General features: G+C 43.5%; 3 protein-coding genes across 3 annotated transcripts; all 3 read right to left on the bottom strand.

Annotated features, from left to right (window-relative positions):
- Positions 1–5,526: 5,526 nt before the first annotated feature.
- LOC311229780 (tripartite motif-containing protein 16-like protein) lies at positions 5,527–7,074 on the bottom strand (the record flags this gene model as incomplete). Its single annotated transcript, XM_084315854.1, has 2 exons — positions 5,527–6,522; positions 6,580–7,074. 2 exons carry the CDS (start codon positions 7,072–7,074, stop codon positions 5,527–5,529), a joined length of 1,491 nt encoding a protein of 496 aa, XP_084171980.1.
- Positions 7,075–10,625: 3,551 nt separating this feature from the next.
- LOC311229779 (tripartite motif-containing protein 16-like) lies at positions 10,626–20,584 on the bottom strand (the record flags this gene model as incomplete). Its single annotated transcript, XM_084315853.1, has 4 exons — positions 10,626–12,170; positions 19,899–20,108; positions 20,266–20,334; positions 20,432–20,584. The coding sequence occupies 4 exons, from the start codon at positions 20,582–20,584 to the stop codon at positions 10,626–10,628; spliced, it is 1,977 nt and encodes a 658-aa protein (XP_084171979.1).
- Positions 20,585–22,571: 1,987 nt separating this feature from the next.
- Positions 22,572–24,092, bottom strand: LOC311229778 (E3 ubiquitin/ISG15 ligase TRIM25-like; the record flags this gene model as incomplete). Its single annotated transcript, XM_084315852.1, has 1 exon — positions 22,572–24,092. The coding sequence occupies one exon, from the start codon at positions 24,090–24,092 to the stop codon at positions 22,572–22,574; it is 1,521 nt and encodes a 506-aa protein (XP_084171978.1).
- Between the last annotated feature and the right edge of the window lie 1,459 nt (positions 24,093–25,551).

The raw sequence follows: 25,551 nt of genomic DNA, 5'->3' as shown, positions 1-25,551 counted from the left end.
TCGGACCTTTCGAGGTCCTGAAGGTACTCAGTCCGGCGGCCCTGCGCCTGAAACTTCCTGCATCCATGCACATCCACCCCGTGTTCCATGTCTCCCGGGTTAAGCCCGTCTCCCTCAGTCCCCTTATGCCTCCAGCTCCTGATCCGCCGCCTCCCGTGTTGGTGGATGGTCACCCCCAGTGGCAGGTCCGCCGGTTGATGGGCGTTCATCGGCGGGGCCGGGGGTTCCAATACCTGGTGGACTGGGAGGGTTACGGCCCTGAGGAGCGTAGCTGGGTCTCCCGGCAGCTCATCGTGGATCCCGGCTTGATCACTGACTTCCATCGTGCCCATCCTGACGAGCCGGGTCGGCCTGGTCGCCGGGTGGCTCCCGTGGAGGGGGGGGTACTGTGAGGTTTCTGTCCTTGCTCATTCACTCGTTCTGTTCCTTTAAACCACCTCGCTCTGTTTTCATTTGTTTCTGTTAATCATTCAATTCCCCCATTCACACGCTTCTTCCCAGTGACGTCGTCAGAGACGTCGTTGATTGGTTCTCTCCCGTCCGCACGCTTTTCAATCACATTCCCCAGCTGTCACTGCTTGTCAATCAATCAATCCCGTATTATTTATACCCCGTTTCTCCACTCTAGTTTTGTTGGATCGTTTTGATATTTCTCTGTTTGCATTCTCCGTTCCTGCTGCTGCTGCTGTTTGCTCTCTGTGCTTTACCTCCAGGATATTCCAAGAAGCCTTCCTCTTGGACACCTTTTCCCCGTGGCGACGCGCTCGCTCCGCTGCTGTTCCAGCACTCATTACGCACTACGTCTGGGTGAGTTTTTTACTGACTGTCTTGATCAAATTCCGTTTTCGTGTGTTTCTATAACACTGAAGATTACCACCTTTTTTATCAGACAGTCACTCACCCAGCGATTGCCTTTTTGTTGTTCTCACTGGGATAATATTTTGGGACTTTACATCTCCCACTGTGTGTTGTTTCACACCGAAGATATTATTCACATTGGATTGTTTTTTGGACTTCACTCTCAGTGTCTATTTTTGCACCGAAGATATTCACTTGGGATTGTGTTTTGGAACAGTGCTCACTGTGTGTATTTACACGAAGATATTCACTTGGGATTGTGTTTTGGAATTTTGCTCACTGTGTGTATTTACACGAAGATTAGTTCACTTGGATAACTTTGTATTTGGGTACAAGTCACCTCTCCTGTTCTCCTGCTCGTTCCACCTGCACCCTTGTTGACTCGCTCCCTCTCTCTCTCTCTCGGTTCCGCAACACCTCGGAGATTCTGCCGAGAGAAGTCTGCAGAGCGGTTAAGACGTCAGCATCTGCTACCCCCTACTACCACCACGGGAGAAGCTGCAGAGCAGCAGAACATTTCCCCCCTTGCTTGTGTACCTGTCTTGTTAGACTTGCCTATTCTTTGCTCATTAATTAGTCTCAATAAACAAGCCCTTGTTTTTGGCAACTCTGAATTCCTACTCTCTTGTGTCGTGCGTTTGGGGTCGGTGTCAAACCATAACACACACACACACACACACACACACACACACACACACACACACACACATTTTACCCTTTAAATGCCAGTGTTTGTGATGGGCATCACAAATTATTGTAAAAAAGAAAAGAAAACACATATTCAATACATTTTTGAATGTTTACCCTTTAAATGCCAGTTTGTGTGATGGCATCACAAATTATTGTTAAAAAAAACACAAAAAAAGTAAAATACTTTCAATATATCAAATGCAAAGTACATTTTTCTGGGGGGGATTATTACAGGCTAGGCATGTGTCAATGATTAGCAGCAACACAGATTTTGATGGATTTTTTGTAATGTCAGATTTAACACCAACTCTTTTCAGAAAAGTGGGAGTACTTAATTTTTTATCTGACATTACAACAAATCAAAAAATAAATGGTTATGATCAGGGCTGAAGTTGAATTAAAGATTTATGACTGTTTAGACTGCATTACTCTCTGTCACAGTGATCTCCTAGTTGTTCCCCACTTAGGTTATCTAACTATCGCGCCGCCGCAACCAGAAACACTGGCCTGGCCGCCTGTAGCTGTTCCGCAACTGTAGCTACTTCCGGGGTAGGCCTGATTGGCCCCGACAGGCACATGTCAGGCGCGGCCACGCCCCGCGGCAGCCTCAGGACGCGCAACGAGGCTGCTGTGGTTCACAGGCGCTTTCCGCCTTCAACGCCGCCCGCAGCAGAAGGAGTTTGCGGCGCCTTTCACTGTCTAATAATATTAATCATTGTTCAATGTACTAATAATATACAATACGGCTCACTTTTCCCACTTCAATGACAGAGCCGCTGTTTAATAATATTGTCGCGGCGGAGCTTTCTCGCGGCAGCATTATGTAGCAGTAATCCCCCCTTCTTTACCATTGACAAACTAGCTCAATTGGTAACTCTGCTTGGCTGTGGATCCTATGGTCCTAAGTTCGATTCCCTTAAGTTTTTTTGTTTTTTGATAAATGATAAATGATTGCATGACTGCCGACTGCGGCGCGATTATTATGACTGATGACTGCGATCGCGACGCTGTACATATGTCTCTATACTATTTTATTTCATACAACAATGTATGCCTTTCAAATGTTAAATGATAAATGATTGCATGACTGCCGACTGCGGCGCGATTATTATGACTGATGACTGCGATCGCGACGCTGTACATATGTCTCTATACTATTTTATTTCATACAACAATGTATGCCTTTCAAATGTTAAATGATAAATGATTGCATGCCCGCCGACTGCGGCGCGATTATTATGACTGATGACTGCGATCGCGACGCTGTACATATGTCTCTATACTATTTTATTTCATACAACAATGTATGCCTTTCAAATGTTAAATGATAAATGATTGCATGACTGCGGCGCGATTATTATGATGACTGCGATGTGAAAGGCGGGCGGCGTTGAAGGCGGAAAGCGCCTGTGAACCACAGCAGCCTCGTTACGCGTCCTGAGGCTGCCGCGGGGCGTGGCCGCGCCTGTAACGTGCCTGTCGGGGCCAATCAGGCCTACCCCGGAAGTAGCTACAGTTGCGGAACAGCTACAGGCGGCCTGGCCTGCTTCTAAGTTCAGTGGCCTGACAAAAAAAAAAAAAAAAAAAATTGTTTTGCTTTTTTGTAAATGTTTTCAAGTACCACCAGCAGTACCACCAAGTACCACTAGTGTTACGCGTACCACAGTTTGAGAACCACTGTTCTAGAATGTTCTATTATGACATCATACTGTGACATCACAAATGTTCTAGAATGTTCTATTATGACATCATACTGTGACATCACAACGGAACATGTTTGAGTTCCATTTGAATAATATAAATAATGTTTGGTAAGGCTGTCCCCGAAGCCTGTTTTTGGGATTCAAACGTTGTCAGGGTTATTCGAACGGTCGTTCGTTTTTAATAAAAAAATGTAAATAAAAAAATAGACAATTAGACAAATAGACAAAAAATAGACAATTCCGTGCGGGGAAATTGTGGGTGACGCCTGTGCACCGCCGGCCAACATCTTATGTCTCAACTGATTCCTGAGCGTCTGGGGAGAAATAACTTCCCGGAGCCCCTGGCCATTGCAACGGCACACCGACCTGGTCCAAGGCTGGAGTCCAACGATGACGACGACATAAATTGATGAATTGCAAATGGGGGACCCTGATGTAAACAAGACGAAAGTCTTTCTCTGGTCTGCATCCCCTTAACAATTGTGTGTATTGAGCTGTACTGTATTGTACCCATTCTGCTATTTGTTAATAAAATGTTCAATCAATCAATCAATCAATCAATCAATCACAGGGCTGCAAGAGAGACGCCAACCCCAGACAGCGGCCAGGATCAGGAGTCTTGCCAGAGAAAAGAAGGAGTTGCTTTACATGGGAAATCTTTCAGTATATTTTTAGTGTATATTTTATTCTATTCTATTCTTACATTTTATTCTATTTCTTATTCTTAGGCAATTTGATTGGTTTTGTTATTCTTATTCGTGACCTCTTCTGTCTAAATGTTTAATGTTGAGCGATTTGCAGGGTTAAATTTCCCTCGGGATAATAAAAGTATTTCTATTCTATTCTATCTATTCACCGTAGTTTCATCATCACTGTAAAGAAGAAACTGTGGGGATGGGGGTTTGAGTCGCCCTGCGTGGCAGCACACCTGAAGTGAAGACTGAGGGCAAATGGAAGAAGTTCAACTCTCACGAGGAGGCAGAGACCGTCTGGATGCCATCATCAGTGAACTCTTCCTTGAATTCCACAGGATAAACTACACTACCTAACTATTCCAATAGCAATGCTAGTTTAAGTATAGATGTCCTCCCTCCAAATAGCAGCAATTAGCTTCTCAAATATCTGTTTACATGTTTAAGGAAAAATATGAAACGGTCATGAATTACCATTGAAATCCAATAGCGTTAAATGAAAATGACTTGAAAACGGTGCTGAAGTGTGCAGGTGGGAGGAGCTCCGAGACTCAGTTCTGAGTCCATTTATGAACCACATGAGAGAAAAGCCAGAGTTCACACAGGCTTAAGACAGCTGCCTGCTGTTTATTCTTTTGACTGTTTCTTTCTTTTCTTCTTTATGTTTTAATTATTTGTATATGTTGTTGTTGTTGTTGTTGTTGTTTAAAAGAAGACTTGCTGAATCTATAATAAATGGTTAATAAAAAAAACATTTGAGACAATAACTTCTTTGAGCAAGGTACATCAATATTTTGTAAAAATATAAAAAAGAGAATATGAAAAGATTTTGTTTTTCAGTGTAACGTAACCTTCAAAATGACTATAGGGCTTAAACCACAACACCATGCATTCAACATCCTTATATTTAATTGTTATCGTGTGCAGTATCACAATTAATACAACGATAACAACACATCATTCACCAGGCCAATATACAGATTACAAAACATACATTCAAAACTAAAAATCTCTAGAAAATCTTGTACATTTACAAACCAATGAGCTTCTAGATAGACACTAGAACAGATATGCAGCCAGTATGAGCTTCTAGAGAGACAGTAGGATCTATCAAATATCAAATATCCACACGGGTCCTTCTGGGTTTAGATGTCCACGTTTATTTAGTAAGAATAAAAGAACAAAAGACAAAATGCACAAGATTCAATGAATGGTCATTCTTCCTAAGCGAAGAGACAGACCCAAATCCCACAGTAATGACCAAAATAACCAAAGGTGATCAAATACAAATACAATGGTTGCATATTCTTGTCCAACCTACCCAGAGTATGAAAATAACGATTTTGACTTCCCCACATGCAAAAGGAACAGAGGTATTGAAGATGGGAATCAAATATGTGAATATGCAAATATCTAATCAAACAAACTTTACCCCGGTAGGCTATAAACTGTGTCCCTCAGGACAATGATAGAGTGACTGAGTGAATATAACTCCTAATTACCTCATCTTTCACAACTCAGCATCTTCAAGATCAATTTAAATCCAAAACCCTGGGTAGAGGAGCTGTGAATGTCACTGATCTCTACTTCAGCTCACAAAACTCAGCAGCCGACCCACCAATCCAATATACCCTAAGTCCAGGATAGAGAGGCTGAGTGAATGTGGTGTTGACTCTGTGCAGGAGGGTCATTGTGTCAGAGACGCTGTAGAAGGACAGAGTACCTGCCCTGTGATCCAGGTACACTCCTATTCTGGAGGACCAGGGGCCCGGTACTGTGATCCTCTTGTTATTGTGTCTGAAGCTGTAATTACCTGGTCTGCAATCTAAAGCCCAGGATTTGGAATTGAATCCAAATCCACAGTCCTCCAAAGTCACCAAGGTGCCTATTCTACTAATGTCTTTGTAGGAGGCTGCTACAGAAACCCTGTCACTCCACTCCACCTCCCAGTAACAGCGTCCAGTCAGACCTTCTCTACCCAGAACCTGAAACCATTCAATAAATCTTTCTGGGTGTTTAGGATATGACCGCTTTTGCTGCATATATGTTGCTTTTCTGTTCCCCTCAGACAAAGACAGATGTCTGTTTGCTGTGTTTGGGTCCAGTGTGATCTGAGAGGAATATTGTAAGAAGTCAGCTCTGGTCTTGGGCTCTGGTGGCAGTAAAACATTAATAACTGCATTCACTGTTGTTGAGATTCTGGGCCACTGCTCTTTCAGAACGTCCTGTAGTTTGTCTCTCAGCTCAGACACGACCTCAGTCACATCTGCAAAGTACAGGAGAGGAAGGACACTGATGCTGGGTAAGTCTGTAGACTCACTGGGACTGGAGAGGGGAGGGTGACTCTGTAGAAAGTGGATGTGGTCCTCTGTGTGTGAGAGCTGCTCCAGCTCAGTGTCTCTCCTCCTCAGGTCCGCTATCTCCTGCTCCAGTCTCTTCTGCAGTTCTTCAGCCTGAGTCACTGTGGTCCTCTGTTGGGCTCTGATGACCTTCTTCAGCTCAAAGCGCCTCGTCTCCAAGGAGCGTATCAGCTCAGTAAAGATTCTCTCACTGTCCTCCACTGCTTTATCAGCAGAGCGATTGAGAGAATCAACAGCCTGTTGGGCCTCTTTGAGTCGCTTCTCTCTCTCCTGGACTTTCTGCTGACGAGAACAGGTCTTCTCCAACTTCTCCTCAAGCCGTGTGGAGGCTTTGACCAGCTTGTGTTTCTTTAACGGAGCTACAGTATAATGAGGCTGGAGGTGAGTTTCACAGAAAGAGGTCAGACATACCAGGCAGGACTCGAGGGCTTTCCGCTTTCTCCCAGTGCAGAAATCACAGACCACATCTCCAGGTCCAGCATAACAGTGATCAGGAGGAGCATCTTGGAGTCCTGTCTTCATTAGTTGTTCTATCACTTCAGCCAGCATGTGTCTTTTCTTCACAACAGGCCTCGGATTAAAAGTCTCCCTGCACTGGGGACATGTGTAGATCCCCTTCTGATCATCGTGATCCCAGCAGTCTTTAATACAGCCCATACAGTAGCTGTGTCCACAGGGAATAGTTACCGGATCCTTCAGTACATCCAGACAGAGAGAACAGCAGCACTGGTCCCAACAACACTGGTACAGATCAACTCCTTGCTGCGCCATTTTATTCTACAAAGGGCCAGTTTCAAGATGCACAATGAGATCTTCTGAGAGAATTGTTGAATATATACTGTACACAAATGTTCTAGAATGTTATATTATGACATCATACTATGACATCACAATTGTTCTAGAATGGTCTATTATGACATCATACTGTGACATCACAAATGTTCTAGAACAGTGGTTCTCAAACTTTTTACACCAAGTACCACCTGAGAACGTAGCTGGCTCTCCAAGTACCACCATATGACCGGCGTTAAAATACAGTCTATTCAGCTATGCACAGTTCACGCAGGAGGCAAATGTATTCCTAATACCATTATTTATTGTTAACTTTTGTCAGACACAGCCACAATATACAAAGGGATAGCACTAGAACTAGCAAACGCTTCCACACAACTCATACAATGCAAGGGGCATTGAGAACATAATAACTAACATTCTCACATAGCAAGTGAGAAAATTAAGAACAACTGTATTTCAGCAAATGTACTTAATTCTCTCTCTCTCTCTCTCTCTCTCTCTCTCTCTCTCTCTCTCTCACACAGCAAGCAATTGTCCGTCATTCTCTCTCTCTCTCACACACACACACACACACACACACACACACACACACACACACACACACACACACACACACACACACACACACACACACACACACACACACACACACACACACTCATACACTCATACACATAGTTGTTTACGACCAAACATAGATACACTTGCATGCAACATACAGTATATATATCCATGCAAAAGCACACTACTCACAGCAGCATGAAGATGAATGAATATGCAGAAGCCAAAGCACAATACATGGATGAGCACGTGTAACGGATATGTGCCGCGATAGTGTGACTACGGCACATAGAAGTGTGTAAAACTCACTCCCCAGAGGCAGATAAACCGAGCGCTTAGAGGGGAATTCCCTTCTTGACGCAGCGGTTTGCTATACTGGCCCCGGAGCAGACGCTCGGGGTTCGACTCCCACTCGAGGCACGGTCGAATTTCGTGACGGGTACTAGGACGTACCCGTTATACTGGTGCCGTTGACCCGGATGCCTTGGGTGGTGTGAGTTTAGGGGGGGTGAATGTAACGGATATGTGCCGCGATAGTGTGACTACGGCACATAGAAGTGTGTAAAACTCACTCCCCAGAGGCAGATAAACCGAGCGCTTAGAGGGGAATTCCCTTCTTGGCGCAACGGTTTGCTATACTGGCCCCGGAGCAGACGCTCGGGGTTCGACTCCCACTCGAGGCACGGTCGAATTTCGTGACGGGTACTAGGACGTACCCGTTATACACGCACAGACACACACACACACACACACACACACACACACACACACACACAAAAATAAAAAGCACAGTCTGTCTCTCACCTGTCGGTCTCATGCATGGCTTCCCCAGGCTCCTCACCTCTCCTTCCTCTCCTAGTCCAAGGCTCATCGTCTCTGTGTACAATTCCAGTTTGCACGTACCACACTTAAACAGATGTGTCCTTCAGTTATTGGTGTAAAGTTATGGAATTCTCTCCATAGCGAGCTTAAGGGATGTAACAGTGTTTATCAATTCAAAAAAATTTATAAAAAAAAAATATTTAGTCAGTATGAAAATCAAAATGTGATCTGAATAGTGAGATCTTTTTTTTGTCTCTTCTCTTTCTTTTCTTTTTTATTCTTTATCATTATTATTATTATTTAAATTTTTCTTGTTTAACTGCGGATTGTGTTTCTTTTATAATGGTATAAATGATTATTTGTGTAAATAAGGTTATACGCCGACCATTAAGAAAATTACATGTTCGTTTAGGAATAAGGGGCAGGTAATTATAAGATTTATTCTTCTTCCTGCTCCTTTTGTCCATGGAATGGCTATTTATGATTTTTTAATGAAGAAACTGTGATTGTATTATTCCATGTGGCAAATAAAAACTCTGAACTGAACTGAAAATGTAGAAATACATTATTTTCAACTATACTAAGTGTTTTATTCATACGTTGTACAACGTTGTACATGTGTGAGGTGTTTTCCAAGACAGAACAGTAATGAGTGAGACAATATAGCTGTAGGGCCTACCTGTCGAGGACGAAGGATGGATCCATGTCGGAACCAGATTGAACAGATATTTCCGAGCCCGAATCCACGCCAATAAGTGAATCAAGTTCCTCGTCAGCTTCGAAATAATCATCCCATCTAGGACACGTTTCAGCTCGCCTCGTCATGGTGCCAAAAATGTTTCCAAAAAGTCAAATTTTATACACAAACTTGCTCCGACAAACTGCCGACTGGTAGCATGCAAAACACGAGGAAGAGTGAATGGAACCATCCAGAATCTTTTAGAAGGGGGTAGGGCTGAGTCTACAGCTTCCGTTTCCGTTTACCGTGTGACAATACGATCTTCCTAGCAAAAGTTATTCAACAAATAAAAAATAAATGTGGCACATTTTACGCACGCGTAAAAGTTTATTTAGCACGAATTGAAATTATCCTGGTTCAGTTATTTATTGTTTTATCAACACCAAATAAAAAGCAGCATGTAACTTCCGGTCTTACCATTCGAACTACAGTGAAATAAACCCGGAAAATGACTCCAATTCCCAGGCAGACCACGTCAAACAATTGACGTCATTCTATCGCGCCCGCAATATCATTGCCGCGAGAGAGTTAAAAGAAGACTTGCTGAATCTATAATAAATGGTTAATAAAAAAAACATTTGAAACAATAACTTCTTTGAGCAAGGTACATCAATATTTTGTAAAAATATAAAAAAGAGAATATGAAAAGATTTTGTTTTTCAGTGTAACGTAACCTTCAAAATGACTATAGGGCTTAAACCACAACACCATGCATTCAACATCCTTATATTTAATGGTTATCGTGTGCAGTATCACAATTAATACAACGATAACAACACATCATTCACCAGGCCAATATACAGATTACAAAACATACATTCAAAACTAAAAGTCTCTAGAAAATCTAGTACATTTACAAACCAATGAGCTTCTAGATAGACACTAGAAAAGATATGCAGCCAGTATGAGCTTCTAGAGAGACAGTAGGATCTATCAAATATCAAATATCCACACGGGTCCTTCTGGGTTTAGATGTCCACGTTTATTTAGTAAGAATAAAAGAACAAAAGACAAAATGCACAATATTCAATGAATGGTCATTCTTCCTAAGCGAAGAGACAGACCCAAATCCCACAGTAATGACCAAAATAACCAAAGGTGATCAAATACAAATACAATGGTTGCATATTCTTGTCCAACCTACCCAGAGTATGAAAATAAAGATTTTGACTTCCCCACATGCAAAGGAACAGAGGTATTGAAGATGGGAATCAAATATGTGAATATGCAAATATCCAATCAAACAAACTTTACCCCGGTAGGCTAAAAACTGTGTCCCTCAGAACAATGATACAGTGACTGAGTGAATATAACTCCTAATTACCTCATCTTTCACAACTCAGCATCTTCAAGATCAATTTAAATCCAAAACCCTGGGTAGAGGAGCTGTGAATGTCACTGATCTCTACTTCAGCTCACAAAACTCAGCAGCCCCACCATCAATCCAATATACCCTAAGTCCAGGATAGAGAGGCTGAGTGAATGTGGTGTTGACTCTGTGCAGGAGGGTCATTGTGTCAGAGACGCTGTAGAAGGACAGAGTACCTGCCCTGTGATCCAGGTACACTCCTATTCTGGAGGACCAGGGGCCCGGTACTGTGATCCTCTTGTTATTGTGTCTGAAGCTGTAATTACCTGGTCTGCAATCTAAAGCCCAGGATTTGGAATTGAATCCAAATCCACAGTCCTCCAAGGTCACCAAGGTGCCTATTCTACTAATGTCTTTGTAGGAGGCTGCTACAGAAACCCTGTCACTCCACTCCACCTCCCAGTAACAGCGTCCAGTCAGACCTTCTCTACCCAGAACCTGAAACCATTCAATAAATCTTTCTGGGTGTTTAGGATATGACTGCTTTTGCTGCATATGTGTTGCTTTTCTGTTCCCCTCAGACAAAGACAGATGACTGTTTGCTGTGTTTGGGTCCAGTGTGATCTGAGAGGAATATTGTAAGAAGTCAGCTCTGGTCTTGGGCTCTGGTGGCAGTAAAACATTAATAACTGCATTCACTGTTGTTGAGATTCTGGGCCACTGCTCTTTCAGAACGTCCTGTAGTTTGTCTCTCAGCTCAGACACGACCTCAGTCACATCTGCAAAGTACAGGAGAGGAAGGACACTGATGCTGGGTAAGTCTGTAGACTCACTGGGACTGGAGAGGGGAGGGTGACTCTGTAGAAAGTGGATGTGGTCCTCTGTGTGTGAGAGCTGCTCCAGCTCAGTGTCGCTCCTCCTCAGGTCCGCTATCTCCTGCTCCAGTCTCTTCTGCAGTTCTTCAGCCTGAGTCACTGTGGTCCTCTGTTGGGCTCTGATGACCTTCTTCAGCTCAGAGCGCCTCGTCTCCAAGGAGCGTATCAGCTCAGTAAACATTCTCTCACTGTCCTCCACTGCTTTATCAGCAGAGCGATTGAGAGAATCAACAGCCTGTTGGGCCTCTTTGAGTCGCTTCTCTCTCTCCTGGACTTTCTGCTGACGAGAGCAGGTGTTCTCCAACTTCTCCTCAAGCCGTGTGGAGGCTTTGACCAGCTTGTGTTTCTTTAACGGAGCTACAGTATAATGAGGCTGGAGGTGAGTTTCACAGAAAGAGGTCAGACATACCAGGCAGGACTTGAGGGCTTTCCGCTTTCTCCCAGTGCAGAAATCACAGACCACATCTCCAGGTCCAGCATAACAGTGATCAGGAGGAGAATCTTGGAGTCCGGTCTTCATTAGGTGTTCTATCACTTCAGCCAGCATGTTGCTTTTCTTCAGAACAGGCCTCGGAGTAAAAGTCTCCCTGCACTGGGGACATGTGTAGATCCCCTTCTGATCATCGTGATCCCAGCAGTCTTTAATACAGCCCATACAGTAGCTGTGTCCACAGGGAATAGTTACCGGATCCTTCAGTACATCCAGACAGAGAGAACACCAGAACTGGTCCCGGTACAGATCAACTCCTTGCTGCACCATTTTATTCTACAAAGAGACAGTTTCAAGATGATGCACAATGAGATCTTCTTCTTCTTCTTCTTCTTCTTCGTAATTGGAATTTCCGGCAGTGTAGACGCATCGTGGCGTTGAATATATACTGTACACAAATGTTCTAGAATGTTCTATTATGACATCATACTGTGACATCACAAATGTTCTAGAATGTTCTATTATGACATCATACTGTGACATCACAAATGTTCTAGAATGTTCTATTATGACATCATACTGTGACATCACACATGTTCTAGAATGTTCTATTATGACAGCATACTGTGACATCACAAATGTTCTAGAATGTTCTATTATGTCATCATACTGTGACATCACAAATGTTCTAGAATGTTCTATTATGTCATCATACTGTGACATCACAAATGTTCTAGAATGTGCTATTATGACATCATACTGTGACATCACAAATGTTCTAGAATGTTCTATTATGACATCATACGGTGACATCACAAATGTTCTAGAATGTTCTATTATGACATCATACTGTGACATCACAACGGAACATGTTTCAGTTCTATTTGAATAATATAAATAATGGTTGGTAAGGCTGTCCCCGAAGCCTGTTTTTGGGATTCAAACTTCGGCAGGGTTCTTCGAACGGACGTTCGAACCTTCGTTTTTAATAAAAAAATGTAAATAAAAAAAATAGACAATTAGACAAATAGACAAAAAATAGACAATTCCGCACGGGGAAATTGTGAAAGTGTGGGTGACGCCTGTGCACCGCCGGCCAACAGGAAAGGGTCTGTATTGTCTCTATGACAAACGGTTCAAAAGATACAAAAAGGACCTAAGGACATGGTCAATATAGACCAATGAAAGAGGATATCCCTACAGAGTACAATGGTACAACCCGCAAGCAGGGCCGCCTGGGAGAAATGCGAGGCCCTGTGCGAGATTTAAACGCGATTTAAATAATAGCGCTGCCCGAGGCTGGGCATGATACAGTCAACATATAGCAAGAGAGAGAGCGAAAGAGAGCTCCCGTTCTACAGTCAATATACAGTGTACAGAGAGAGAGAGAGAGAGAGAGAGAGAGAGAGAGAGAGAGAGAGAGAGAGAGAGAGAGAGAGAGAGACATTGGAAAGAAATTGAAATGCTATTTGGCCCTAAACAGAGAGTACACAGTGGCAGAATACCTGAGCACTGTGACTGAAGATCCTTGACTAGGTACAGACTCAGCGAGCACAGCCTAGCCATCGAGAAAGGCCGCCATAGGCAGACTGTGTGTGTTAGAAAGAGAGAGAGAGAGAGCATGTGTGTTTGTCGTGTGTGTGTGTGCTAGAGAGAGAGCATGTATGAGAGAGATACGCAAAGATGAGCCCCTAAAGAATATTCAACTTTTAATGGAAGAACAAAACAGAAGGAAAAGATAACTTCACAAAGGCAACATGAATATACATAGATCCAAAAGGACAAAGATCAACACTTAAATCCAAAGAGAAGATGGTCTATACCAGAGAAAACAAAGCAGCAAGGAGCCAATGGCCGACATCAGCTAAATAGGCAAGCCAGGTACTGACACCAGGCCACACACAGCTTTGGCCAACGGCCCAACGCTACCCAAGCTACACAAACGACCAAGACAATTCACACACAGCACATGTCGTATCTCCAAATGTTGTGAAGTAACATATGTTTTGCCTGGAAAAAAACATTGTTATTAACAAAACATTCGGGAGGGGAAGGAAGGAAGAGTGGGGTAATGTCATGACATTTTCATTCATCTTACCTGCACCAAGGAACGCAGGGCGAAAGGCCGCAACACAGGTCTCCACGTTGACGAAAGGCCTCTCGCTGGCGGGACAAAAAGAAGCTATGGCCGGAGCCTTGTCATGGTGCATGTCGTAGTCAGATGATGTCGTAGTCAGAGTGCCAGAACCCCCTGCTATTCTCACGGCTAATGTCAATGGTCGTAGCACAAGCTAACAGCTAACTCTAGGCTAACTGATAGCATCAAACTAACGTTCCCAGCCGAGCGCAGCCGGCAGCTAACGTCGTAGCTAAACAGCTAACTGGCTAACAGTTAGCTCAACCCGGCTATCGATAACCATTAGCTAACGCAGAAGCAAGCTATGCGGCTACCACTGAAAAACTGTACAACGTGAGAAAAGCAATACAGGTGCTGACACCAGGCCACACACCGTTAGCTACTAGTACTACAACAGCTAGTCGGCCAGTTTGGCTCCAGAGAGAGAGAGAGAGAGAGAGAGAGAGAGATATCCACGGCGGGAATAGAATAGAGTGCATTAAAAACTCACCAAACGTCCAAGAGGATGGAGACAACCGCGTGGAGTTGACGAAGTTCATCTGCCGAACGACCATCCTCTTCATCTTGGCTGCACGTGCTGTCTCTAGGTTAGCTAACGCTAGTTAGCCTTTAGCTAAGCTAGCTACTAGCCGACATCATCATGGCTATATCCCGACTGAACCACACTTAATATTATAACGTAGCTAAAGCTAACTAGCTGTCCCTGTCTTTAGCCGGGATGGCTATAGCCTGACTGAACTGTCTAACATGCAACAACTTTCATCTTCAGTCCATCTGCCGAACGATGTCCTCTTCATCTTGGCTGGCATAACCTCCAATGCTGCACGCGCGAAATAGTCAGACGCTAGTGATGGGTCGGTCATGAGCGACTCGTTCATAAGAGCCGATTCATTGCCGTGAGCGTGAGTCGAATCGCTCACGTCTGGCAATGAGTCGGTTCACGCCCCCCCCCCCCCCCCCCCCGGCACGCACACAGACACACACAATGAACTCAACAGTCGCTACCTGGCTGTAACCCCTCCCCTCATTGAAACCAATTCTGCTGCCTGCAGAGCCTCAGAGCCAGGAACGTGTCTAATGTGAAATATATAAGCATTTAAGCAAAACTAGATTTTAAGTCTGTGATGAAAAAGGGCCTCGCGGGAAGGGGGGCCTCGCAAAAAAAAAAATTAATAAAAATAATAATAAAAAGAATAATAAATAATTTTTTTTTTTTTTTTTTTTTTTTTTTTTTTTTTGTGCGAGGCCCCCCTTCTGGCGAGGCCCTGTGCGACCGAACTGCTCGCACACCCCCTGAGGCGGCCCTGCCCGCAAGTCTCTATGACAAATGGTTCAATTTAGAGGAGAGTCTAACTTCAAGAAACAGGCTGTTCATTCAACAATGTAATATGTATATGTAGACACCTGAATATGTCTAACAATAATTCAATGTGTCTAACTCTAATTCCTTGTACTCTACTGTGCTCACTTCTGTGTTCAGGATAACGTTGTGTAAACTCACTGACCCGGCTGATTCTCCACCTCCTAACATTGACATTTAATAGGGGGACATGACACTGGACTGCCGCCAGGGGGAGCTAGTGCGACGTTGGGCAGGGGGGACAACAGGTGAAGAAGGACTGGCTGAAGGTGGGGCTCCTGCAGCGGGACTTCCTCTTCATCGTTTTTCCACAGTAGCAAGCGGACGCGTAGAGCCGGAGCTCTAGACACTAAAGACACGCGGAATACGACCCCCGTCACAGTGCGGGTTAGTAATGTCGTATGCGATAGTTTAGCTTCCCAGTTAGTGCTTAGGGTACGTTTTGAACAAAGAAGAAGACGTTCTACTGCCGGAGGGTGCTGTGGATACTGCACGCTTTGCGTTTTAGCTAAAGTATAGGCGGAAGGCTAGAGGGTCGCACTGACCCACAGCTTAGCTTCAAGTATATGCCTAGTAGCACAGTTAGCTCGCGTGTCGCTCCACCTCTCCCAGCCCCGCAGTGGACGCCGCAACAGACGTTGCGGGACCGCACCAGCCTCCAGCTTCGCCTGCCTAACGTCAGCCCAGCCCGCCCCTTGCTATCACAGGTGACAACCACGGGACCGCTCGACGGCCATCTCACCACACGGACATTCGGTGTGAGAGCAAGCCAGCACTCGGTGGGTACAATCAAGCCAGGTACAGTTAGCGCTCCGAGCGCTGGAACTTTATCGGCGAACATTCTCCTTTTCGAGAGCGTGCCCTTTAAGGGCGAAGAGAATAGATACTTTGAACTGACACTGGTACCAGTGACTAGGGGCGCCCCAACGTTTGTTATTTTGGGGAATGCCGGCTTAGATAGGACTTTTGTTTTGAGTGTGGGCCCACTGTATTTTTGGTTACATGTGTTGTGCGGTAAAGGTGTGCAGACTGCATGTGTGTTTAATAATAATGAATCCCATTGAGTAGCTCGCGGAGCTCGCCAGTACTCTCTCTCTCTCTCTCTCCCTGCGGACGAGTGTAAAGCATATTAACCATTCTACTTGTGAGATCTAAGTGCTATGCATCGTGCCTTGTGTTAAATATATGCTAACCTATATAAAAGAGAGGCATACAAATGGGAGCACTGTGTGCGTGTCTGTTAATGTGTATTCTTGTTTAACCCCTTTCCTTTTGGGTAATGTACATTATTGTTTAACCCCTTCTTACCCACGGCCTATGCATCATTGGGACAGGTCTCTGCTCGTCAACAAGGAAAGGTACTGCTTTGGGGAGAAAGTATATCATCCATCACTACTGCCACCGGGTGTGGGAAGTATTAGGGGAAGTGTGGGTGTGTGGGGAATTACTGCGAGTCGCCCTGGAGGGCAAGAAGGACCAGCGCATCACCCCTAGGTTAGTAAACCCTAGGCCACATCCGCTCCCTCTGCTAAATCCCAACTCTAATACCCCTACACTACAGTCGGGGACTCAGCCGGACCCAGATCTGCTGTGTTCCCACTACCTGGTGACAGTGTACATCTACTCTCATAAAGTAGGGATAATCCACCCTTCTACTTATATTTCAGTTTGTGGAGTGAATATGAGTTGCATAAGATAATAGAGTGTGCAGGTATACTGAATACTGTCTATCTGTATGTCATGTATGTCATTATATGTTATGATGAATTGAAAATGGGGGACCCTGATGTAAACAAGACAAAAGTCTTTCTCTGGTCTGCATCCCCTTAACACTATGGCTTCCGGAGCCCCGCGGCGATTTAGGCCTCAGAGGACAGAGGATTGTAAACAAACCGATGTACTTTCTAAGAGCTTTATATATCATTTATAGTATTGCTATCTGTCCATTCTCATTGTCACTTGAGTGCATAAACCGTGCCTTCATAATGGCTTAAAGAAAAGAAAAATCCATTTGGCGTTTTATCGCTTTATTACTACTGGGCAGTCCAGTAGGGAGAGACAGAGGAGAAACGGGAGACAGAGTGTGGGGAAGACATTCGGGAAATAACGACAGATTCGGGAATCGAACCCGGGTCGCCCGTGTCGCGGCTGAGCGCGCTATGTGGTTCGGCACTGGGGCGCCCCTGGTTGGTTGTCATTTTATAGCGTCATGAATATAAGGTATATCGCGCTTTTCGTCTAGGCTTTTCTGCAGGAGGCTGCAAAAAAGGCTAAACGTTGGCGCCGTTATATCAAACGCCATTTCTGCTGTATATATACGAATGAAATAAAACAAACTGCGTAGCATCCGGACTATTACAGAGCATCTATGGATGAAATGGGGGCGGCGGGGAACGCCGATCAGTATTATTGATTAGCAATAGAGTGTGCGTTCCGGTAGCCAATGTCAGTAGTCTATCACGTTAGGTTATAAAACAATGTCCAATCCAGCTGTAATTTGGGGTAATATTATCCTACCGTCAGGCCATGTGATCGCCGGCAGCATTTCCTCACCAGTCATCGGATTCTGGTAGATCGATATGCACATTGGCTAATCATAAATCCCATTATTCCACGCTGAAAAAAACGTTCGGCAAGCTGATCCAAGATGGAGGGTCTTTTTTTCGAATCAAGGATCTATGATCCGCCCACAGGACTGTAAAAGCATTTTTTTTTAATCCCATCAATGATACTGCAGTGGAGCGATGGCGCCCCTAAGCGGATCTGGCCGGTACTGCATGTTTAGAAAATCAAATATGTGGAAAGATCCTGCTAGTGGATCGGGTACCTAATAAGCGTTATAAATATGGAATAAAACAATAACAACTCGTCACGAGTATACTCGTGGCTCTGGACCACAACGCATGGAATCGAAACACGTATATACTCGTATTGAGCTGTACTGTATTGTACCCATTCTGCAATCTGTTAATACAATTTTCAATCAATCAATCGGCTAACACGTGTCTGTTGCACTAGTAACACGTAGGGAGAGAGAGCGAGAGAGCCCCTCCCCCTCATCCGCATGCGCAGTAGTGCAAAACAAGGTACAAGCCCCGACGCCCCGCCCAGACGCTGGACTTGCGGCTCTGCAGATATCCCCTATTGTACCTCCCCGTGACCAGAGTTCACTCTATAACCAGGAAGCACCTCCTCGCGACCAGAGTTCACTCTACAACCAGGAAGTACCTCCCACCCGACACGCGTCTATACTTTCCGTAGCCGCATTTCGGGCAGACGTTCTCTGATTGGCACTGACTGACGCTCTCTGATTGGCCACTGACATGTTTGCCCAATAGCGTGACGAGCTGTGTCTTTGCCCATTTCCGCGTCGAACAGCCTGCAAACTACCTGGCGTTCTATCGCCATGCTCTAAGACAAACTCTAACCTTAACCAACTTCGAAAGAGTGCCTAAGCTTAACCGTCGAAAGAACTTGCCGTCACGCTCTAAGACAAACTCTAACCTTAACCAACTTCGAAGAGTGCCTAAGCCTAACCAGTGTAGAAACTGTCGTCGGCCAATCAGAGAACGTCTGCCAGAAATGCGGCTACGGAAAGTATAGACGCACCCGACACGTGTTCAGAGTTCACTATATAACCAGGAAGCACCTCCCACCCACACGATCAGAGTTGCGTGATTACGAAACCTAGCCGCATTCTCGGAGACGCTCTCTGATTGGCCGACGCCTGTTTCTACACTGGTTAAGCTTAGGCACTCTTCGAAGTTGGTTAAGGTTAGAGTTTGTCTTAGAGCGTGAGGGCAAGTTCTTTCGACGGTTAAGCTTAGGCACTCTTTCCATTTATGAACCACATGAGAGAAAAGCTAGAGGTCACACAGGCTTAAGACAGCTGCCTGCTGTTTATTCTTTTGACTGTTTCTGTCTTTTCTTCTTGATGTTTTTAATATTTGTATATGTTGTTGTTGTTGTTGTTGTTGTTAATCTTCGGAGTTGATGGATATTTTCAATGTTTTAGCTCATTTTGATTTAAATTGTATAATTCCCATTTTAAAATGTTTTACCATGGTATGTTTGGTATCCTTTTTTTCAGCACAGCCTCACATATATGACCTGACAGTTAGTTTTCATATTGTATAATACTGTATATACTGTATACTGCATAATGTACAACACAAAACACAAAATCGGATTGAGAAAATGTGTTCTTTTTACTATGAACCAATGCAAACATATTCAATCAAGCATATAAAACAGTGGAAATGCACCCTCAGGTAGCATACTTACATAAACAAAAGAGAACAGAACAGAATTCAATTTACAAAGCATTATTTTCTCCATACACAGGTAACAAACACAGACACATTTTTTATTCTCAACTGGAAATTATCACCAGCATGCTTTTTTGTGTGCAAAAAGTCAGTAAAAGTACGTTTTTTTTTACAAAAAAAGTAAAAAAAATAAGTTTTACAGTAAAAAAGTAAAAAATAAGTGAAGTGGGATATTCAATATACATATATACAGTACACATATGACTAGAGTGCAGTCATATGTGTGCCTCCTGTTTTGCCTTACTGATTTCACAGTGGAGGATGTAGGCGTTGGTGCTCGCGATGTCCACAAAGTGGAAGAACATGGTCCGGTACCAGCGGGAAGTTCTGCGGTGTGTGGAGTAGTACTGGATCAGCTGGTCTGAAAGGTCAACTCCGCCCATGTGCTTGTTGTAGTGAATGATGGGGTTGGGACAACGAAACGTCTTGACCATCCAGTGCCCATGCTCCTTCAAGATTCAAGAGATTCAAGAGATTCAAGATTTGTATTCATCACATACATAACAGGCATACAGTGGGTGGCCATGCCCGCTTTGATTGTGCAATAATACAAAATAATAAAATAGACATAATAAACAGGTATAAAAATACATAAAGCATAAATACCTTTACTCTCCTCCGGACCGTGTCTGTAGGTTGAAGGACCGCTGGGTGGATGGTGGAGCACACGGACACCTAGACAGAATAGAATAGAATAGAAAATAAATTAATCATCCACAGGGAAATTTTACACTACAAATCGCTCACAGTAGAGGAGTATAGGAGTACATACCTCCTTTGTGTCCAGCCACTTGGTGAAGACCAGGGACCCCTCTCTGATCCATCTAATGGAGCCTCTCTCCGACTTCTTGGTGAGGGCATTTGGTCTGCCCCTGGGACACCCTCTCCGGCTCTCCCTGTACGTAGCACAGGCTCCAAACTTCATGGCATGCAAGTCCAGGAACAGCTTGGGACTGGTGTAGAAGTTGTCTACATAGATGTGGTATCCAGTCCCAAGGTACGCTGGCTGAATAATAATAATAATAATAATAAATCAATTAGGTATAGCACACAGTGAGCCCCCCACCCCCCTTGTGGCCATCAACGCAAAGAGAGAGAGAGACACACACACACACACACACACACACACACACACACACACACACACACACACACACACACACACACACACACACACACACACACACACACACACACACACACACACACACACACACACACACACACACACACACACACACACACACACACACACACACTCATACACTCATACACATAGTTGTTTACAACCAAACATAGATACACTTGCATGCAACATACAGTATATATATCCATGCAAAAGCACACTACTCACAGCAGCATGAATATGAATGAATATGCAGAAGCCAAAGCACAATACATGGATGAGCACGCACAGACACACACACACACACACGGCATACGAGTATACAATGAAATGCGGGTGAAATCCACGTCGGAACCAGATTGAACAGATATTTCCGAGCCCGAATCCACGCCAATAAATGCATCAAGTTCCTCGTCATCTTCGAAATAATCATCCCATCTAGGACACGTTTCAGCTCGCCTCGTCATGGTGCCAAAAATGTTTCTAAAAAGTCAAATTTTATACACAAACTTGCTCCGACAAACTGCCGACTGGTAGCATGCAAAACACGAGGAAGAGTGAATGGAACCGTCCAGAATCTTTTAGAAGGGGGTAGGGCTGAGTCTACAGCTTCCGTTTCCGTTTACCGTGTGACGATACGATCTTCCTAGCAAAAGTTATTCAACAAATAAAAGATAAATGTGGCACATTTTACGCATGCGTAAACGTTTATTTAGCACGAATTGAAATTATCCTGGTTCAGTTATTTATTGTTTTATCAACACCAAATAAAAAGTAGCATGTAACTTCCGGTCTTACCATTCGAACTACAGTGAAATAAACCCGGAAAATGACTCCAATTCCCAGGCAGACCACGTCAAACAATTGACGTCATTCTATCGCGCCCGCGATATCATTGCCGCGAGAGAGTTAAAAGAAGACTTGCTGAATCTATAATAAATGGTTAATAAAAAAAACATTTGAAACAATAACTTCTTTGAGCAAGGTACATCAATATTGTGTAAAAATATAAAAAAGAGGATATGAAAAGATTTTGTTTTTCAGTGTAACGTAACCTTCAAAATGACTATAGGGCTTAAACCACAACACCATGCATTCAACATCCTTATATTGAATGGTTATCGTGTGCAGTATCACAATTAATACAACGATAACAACACATCATTCACCAGGCCAATATACAGATTACAAAACATACATTCAAAACTAAAAATCTCTAGAAAATCTAGTACATTTACAAACCAATGAGCTTCTAGATAGACACTAGAAAAGATATGCAGCCAGTATGAGCTTCTAGAGAGACAGTAGGATCTATCAAATATCAAATATCCACACGGGTCCTTCTGGGTTTAGATGTCCACGTTTATTTAGTAAGAATAAAAGAACAAAAGACAAAATGCACAATATTCAATGAATGGTCATTCTTCCTAAGCGAAGAGACAGACCCAAATCCCACAGTAATGACCAAAATAACCAAAGGTGATCAAATACAAATACAATGGTTGCATATTCTTGTCCAACCTACCCAGAGTATGAAAATAAAGATTTTGACTTCCCCACATGCAAAGGAACAGAGGTATTGAAGATGGGAATCAAATATGTGAATATGCAAATATCCAATCAAACAAACTTTACCCCGGTAGGCTAGAAACTGTGTCCCTCAGAACAATGATACAGTGACTGAGTGAATATAACTCCTAATTACCTCATCTTTCACAACTCAGCATCTTCAAGATCAATTTAAATCCAAAACCCTGGGTAGAGGAGCTGTGAATATCACTGATCTCTACTTCAGCTCACAAAACTCAGCAGCCGACCCACCAATCCAATATACCCTAAGTCCAGGATAGAGAGGCTGAGTGAATGTGGTGTTGACTCTGTGCAGGAGGGTCATTGTGTCAGAGATGCTGTAGAAGGACAGAGTACCTGCCCTGTGATCCAGGTACACTCCTATTCTGGAGGACCAGGGGCCCGGTACTGTGATAATCTTGTTATTGTGTCTGAAGATGCAATAACTTTGTGAGCACTCTAAAGCCCAGGATTTGGAATTGAATCCAAATCCACTGTCCACCCCTGTTCTACTAATGTCTTTGTAGGAGGCTGCTACAGAAACCCCTCCACTCCACACCACCTCCCAGTAACAGCGTCCAGTCAGACCTTCTCTACCCAGAACCTGAGGCCATTTAATGAATCTTTCTGGGTGTTTAGGATATGACTGCTTTTCATACACAAATGTTGGTTTTCTGTTCCCCTCAGACCAAGACAGAAGTGTGTTTGTTGTGTTTGGGTCCAGTGTGATCTGAGAGGAATATTGTAAGAAGTCAGCTCTGGTCTTGGGCTCTGGTGGCAGTAAAACATTAACTGCATTCACTGTTGTTGAGATTCTGGACCACTGCTCTTTCAGAACGTCCTCTAGTTTGTCTCTCAGCTCAGACACAAACTCAGTCACATCTGCAAAGTACAGGAGAGGAAGGACACTGATGCTGGGTAAGTCTGTAGACTCACTGGGACTGGAGAGGGGAGGGTAACTCTGTAGAAAGTGGATGTGGTCCTCTGTGTGTGAGAGCTGCTCCAGCTCAGTGCCTCTCCTCCTCAGGTCCGCTATCTCCTGCTCCAGTCTCTTCTGCAGTTCTTTAGCCTGAGTCAGTGTGGTCCTCTGTTGGGCTCTGATGACCTTCTTCAGCTCAGAGCGCCTCGTCTCCAAGGAGCGTATCAGCTCAGTAAAGATTCTCTCACTGTCCTCCACTGCTTTATCAGCAGAGCGATTGAGAGAATCAACAGCCTGTTGGGCCTCTTTGAGTCGCTTCTCTTTCTCCTGGACTTTCTGCTGACGAGAGCAGGTGTTCTCCAACTTCTCCGCAAGCCATGTGGAGGCTTTGACCAGCTTGTGTTTCTTTAACGGAGCTACAGTATAATGAGGCTGGAGGTGAGTTTCACAGAAAGAGGTCAGACATACCAGGCAGGACTCGAGGGCTTTCCGCTTTCTCCCAGTGCAGAAATCACAGACCACATCTCCAGGTCCAGCATAACAGTGATCAGGAGGAGCATCTTGGAGTCCTGTCTTCATTAGGTGTTCTATCACTTCAGCCAGCATGTTGCTTTTCTTCAGAACAGGCCTCGGAGTAAAAGTCTCCCTGCACTGGGGACATGTGTAGATCCCCTTCTGATCATTGTGATCCCAGCAGTCTTTAATACAGCCCATACAGTAGCTGTGTCCACAGGGAATAGTTACTGGATCCTTCAGTACATCCAGACAGAGAGAACACCAGAACTGGTCCCGGTACAGATCAACTCCTTGCTGCGCCATTTTATTCTACAAAGAGACAGTTTCAAGATGATGCACAATGAGATCTTCTTCTTCTTAATTGGAATGTCCGGCAGTGTAGACAATGAGATCTTCTGAGAGAATTGTTGAATATATACTGTACACAAATGTTCTAGAATGTTCTATTATGACATCATACTGTGACATCACAAATGTTCTAGAATGTTCTATTATGACATCATACTGTGACATCACAAATGTTCTAGAATGTTCTATTATGACATCATACTGTGACATCACACATGTTCTAGAATGTTCTATTATGAGTTATGACATCATACTGTGACATCACAAATGTTCTAGAATGTTCTATTATGACATCATACTGTGACATCACAAATGTTCTAGAATGTTCTATTATGACATCATACTGTGACATCACAAATGTTCTAGAATGTTCTATTATGACATCATACTGTGACATCACAAATGTTCTAGAATGTTCTATTATGACATCATACTGTGACATCACAAATGTTCTAGAATGTGCTATTATGACATCATACTGTGACATCACAAATGTTCTAGAATGTCCTATTATGACATCATACTGTGACATCACAAATGTTCTAGAATGTGCTATTATGACATCATACTGTGACATCACAAATTTTCTAGAATGTTCTATTATGACATCATACGGTGACATCACAAATGTTCTAGAATGTTCTATTATGACATCATACTGTGACATCACAACGGAACATGTTTCAGTTCTATTTGAATAATATAAATAATGGTTGGTAAGGCTGTCCCCGAAGCCTGTTTTTGGGATTCAAACTTCGTCAGGGTTCTTCGAACGGACGTTCGAACCTTCGTTTTTAATAAAAAAATGTAAATAAAAAAAATAGACAATTAGATAAATAGACAAAAAATAGACAATTCCGCGCGGGGAAATTGTGAAAGTGTGGGTGACGCCTGTGCACCGCCGGCCAACAGGAGAGGGTCTGTATTAGTGGTCTGCAAGGGCCTTGAAATGAAGCCCGTACCCAGCCCGAGCCCGTGAACTTCAGGCCCTGCCCGAAAATAAGCCCGACTGTAAATAATATTTTAGGCCCTAGCCCGCGTGAAAACCAGATTTTTTTATTTATTATTTATTATTAATATTTTTTTTTTTTGTATTTGTTTTAAATATTCGAAACACGGTTTTATATGAACTTAATAAATAAACAAAAACGAAAATGTTCAATAGGTCTACCTAAATAACAGATAGTGAAAACGAAAGAAACATTAATATATATATTATAACATATAGCCAAAAATTATTTAATTTTTTTGTTTTAAATATTCTAAACACTGTTTATATATTAACTTAATAAATAAACAAAAACGAAAATGTCCAATAGGTCTAACTAAATAACACATATGCTGAAAACTAACAACCATTATATAGCCTTTTTTCGCAAATTCTATTTCCCAGCGAGTCAGCCTCGTAAAACTC

The sequence above is a fragment of the Notolepis coatsorum genome (assembly GCF_963971535.1).
Source record: "Notolepis coatsorum genome assembly, chromosome: 6".
Taxonomy (NCBI): domain Eukaryota; kingdom Metazoa; phylum Chordata; class Actinopteri; order Aulopiformes; family Paralepididae; genus Notolepis; species Notolepis coatsorum.
This window is presented reverse-complemented; position numbering and strand designations above follow the sequence as displayed.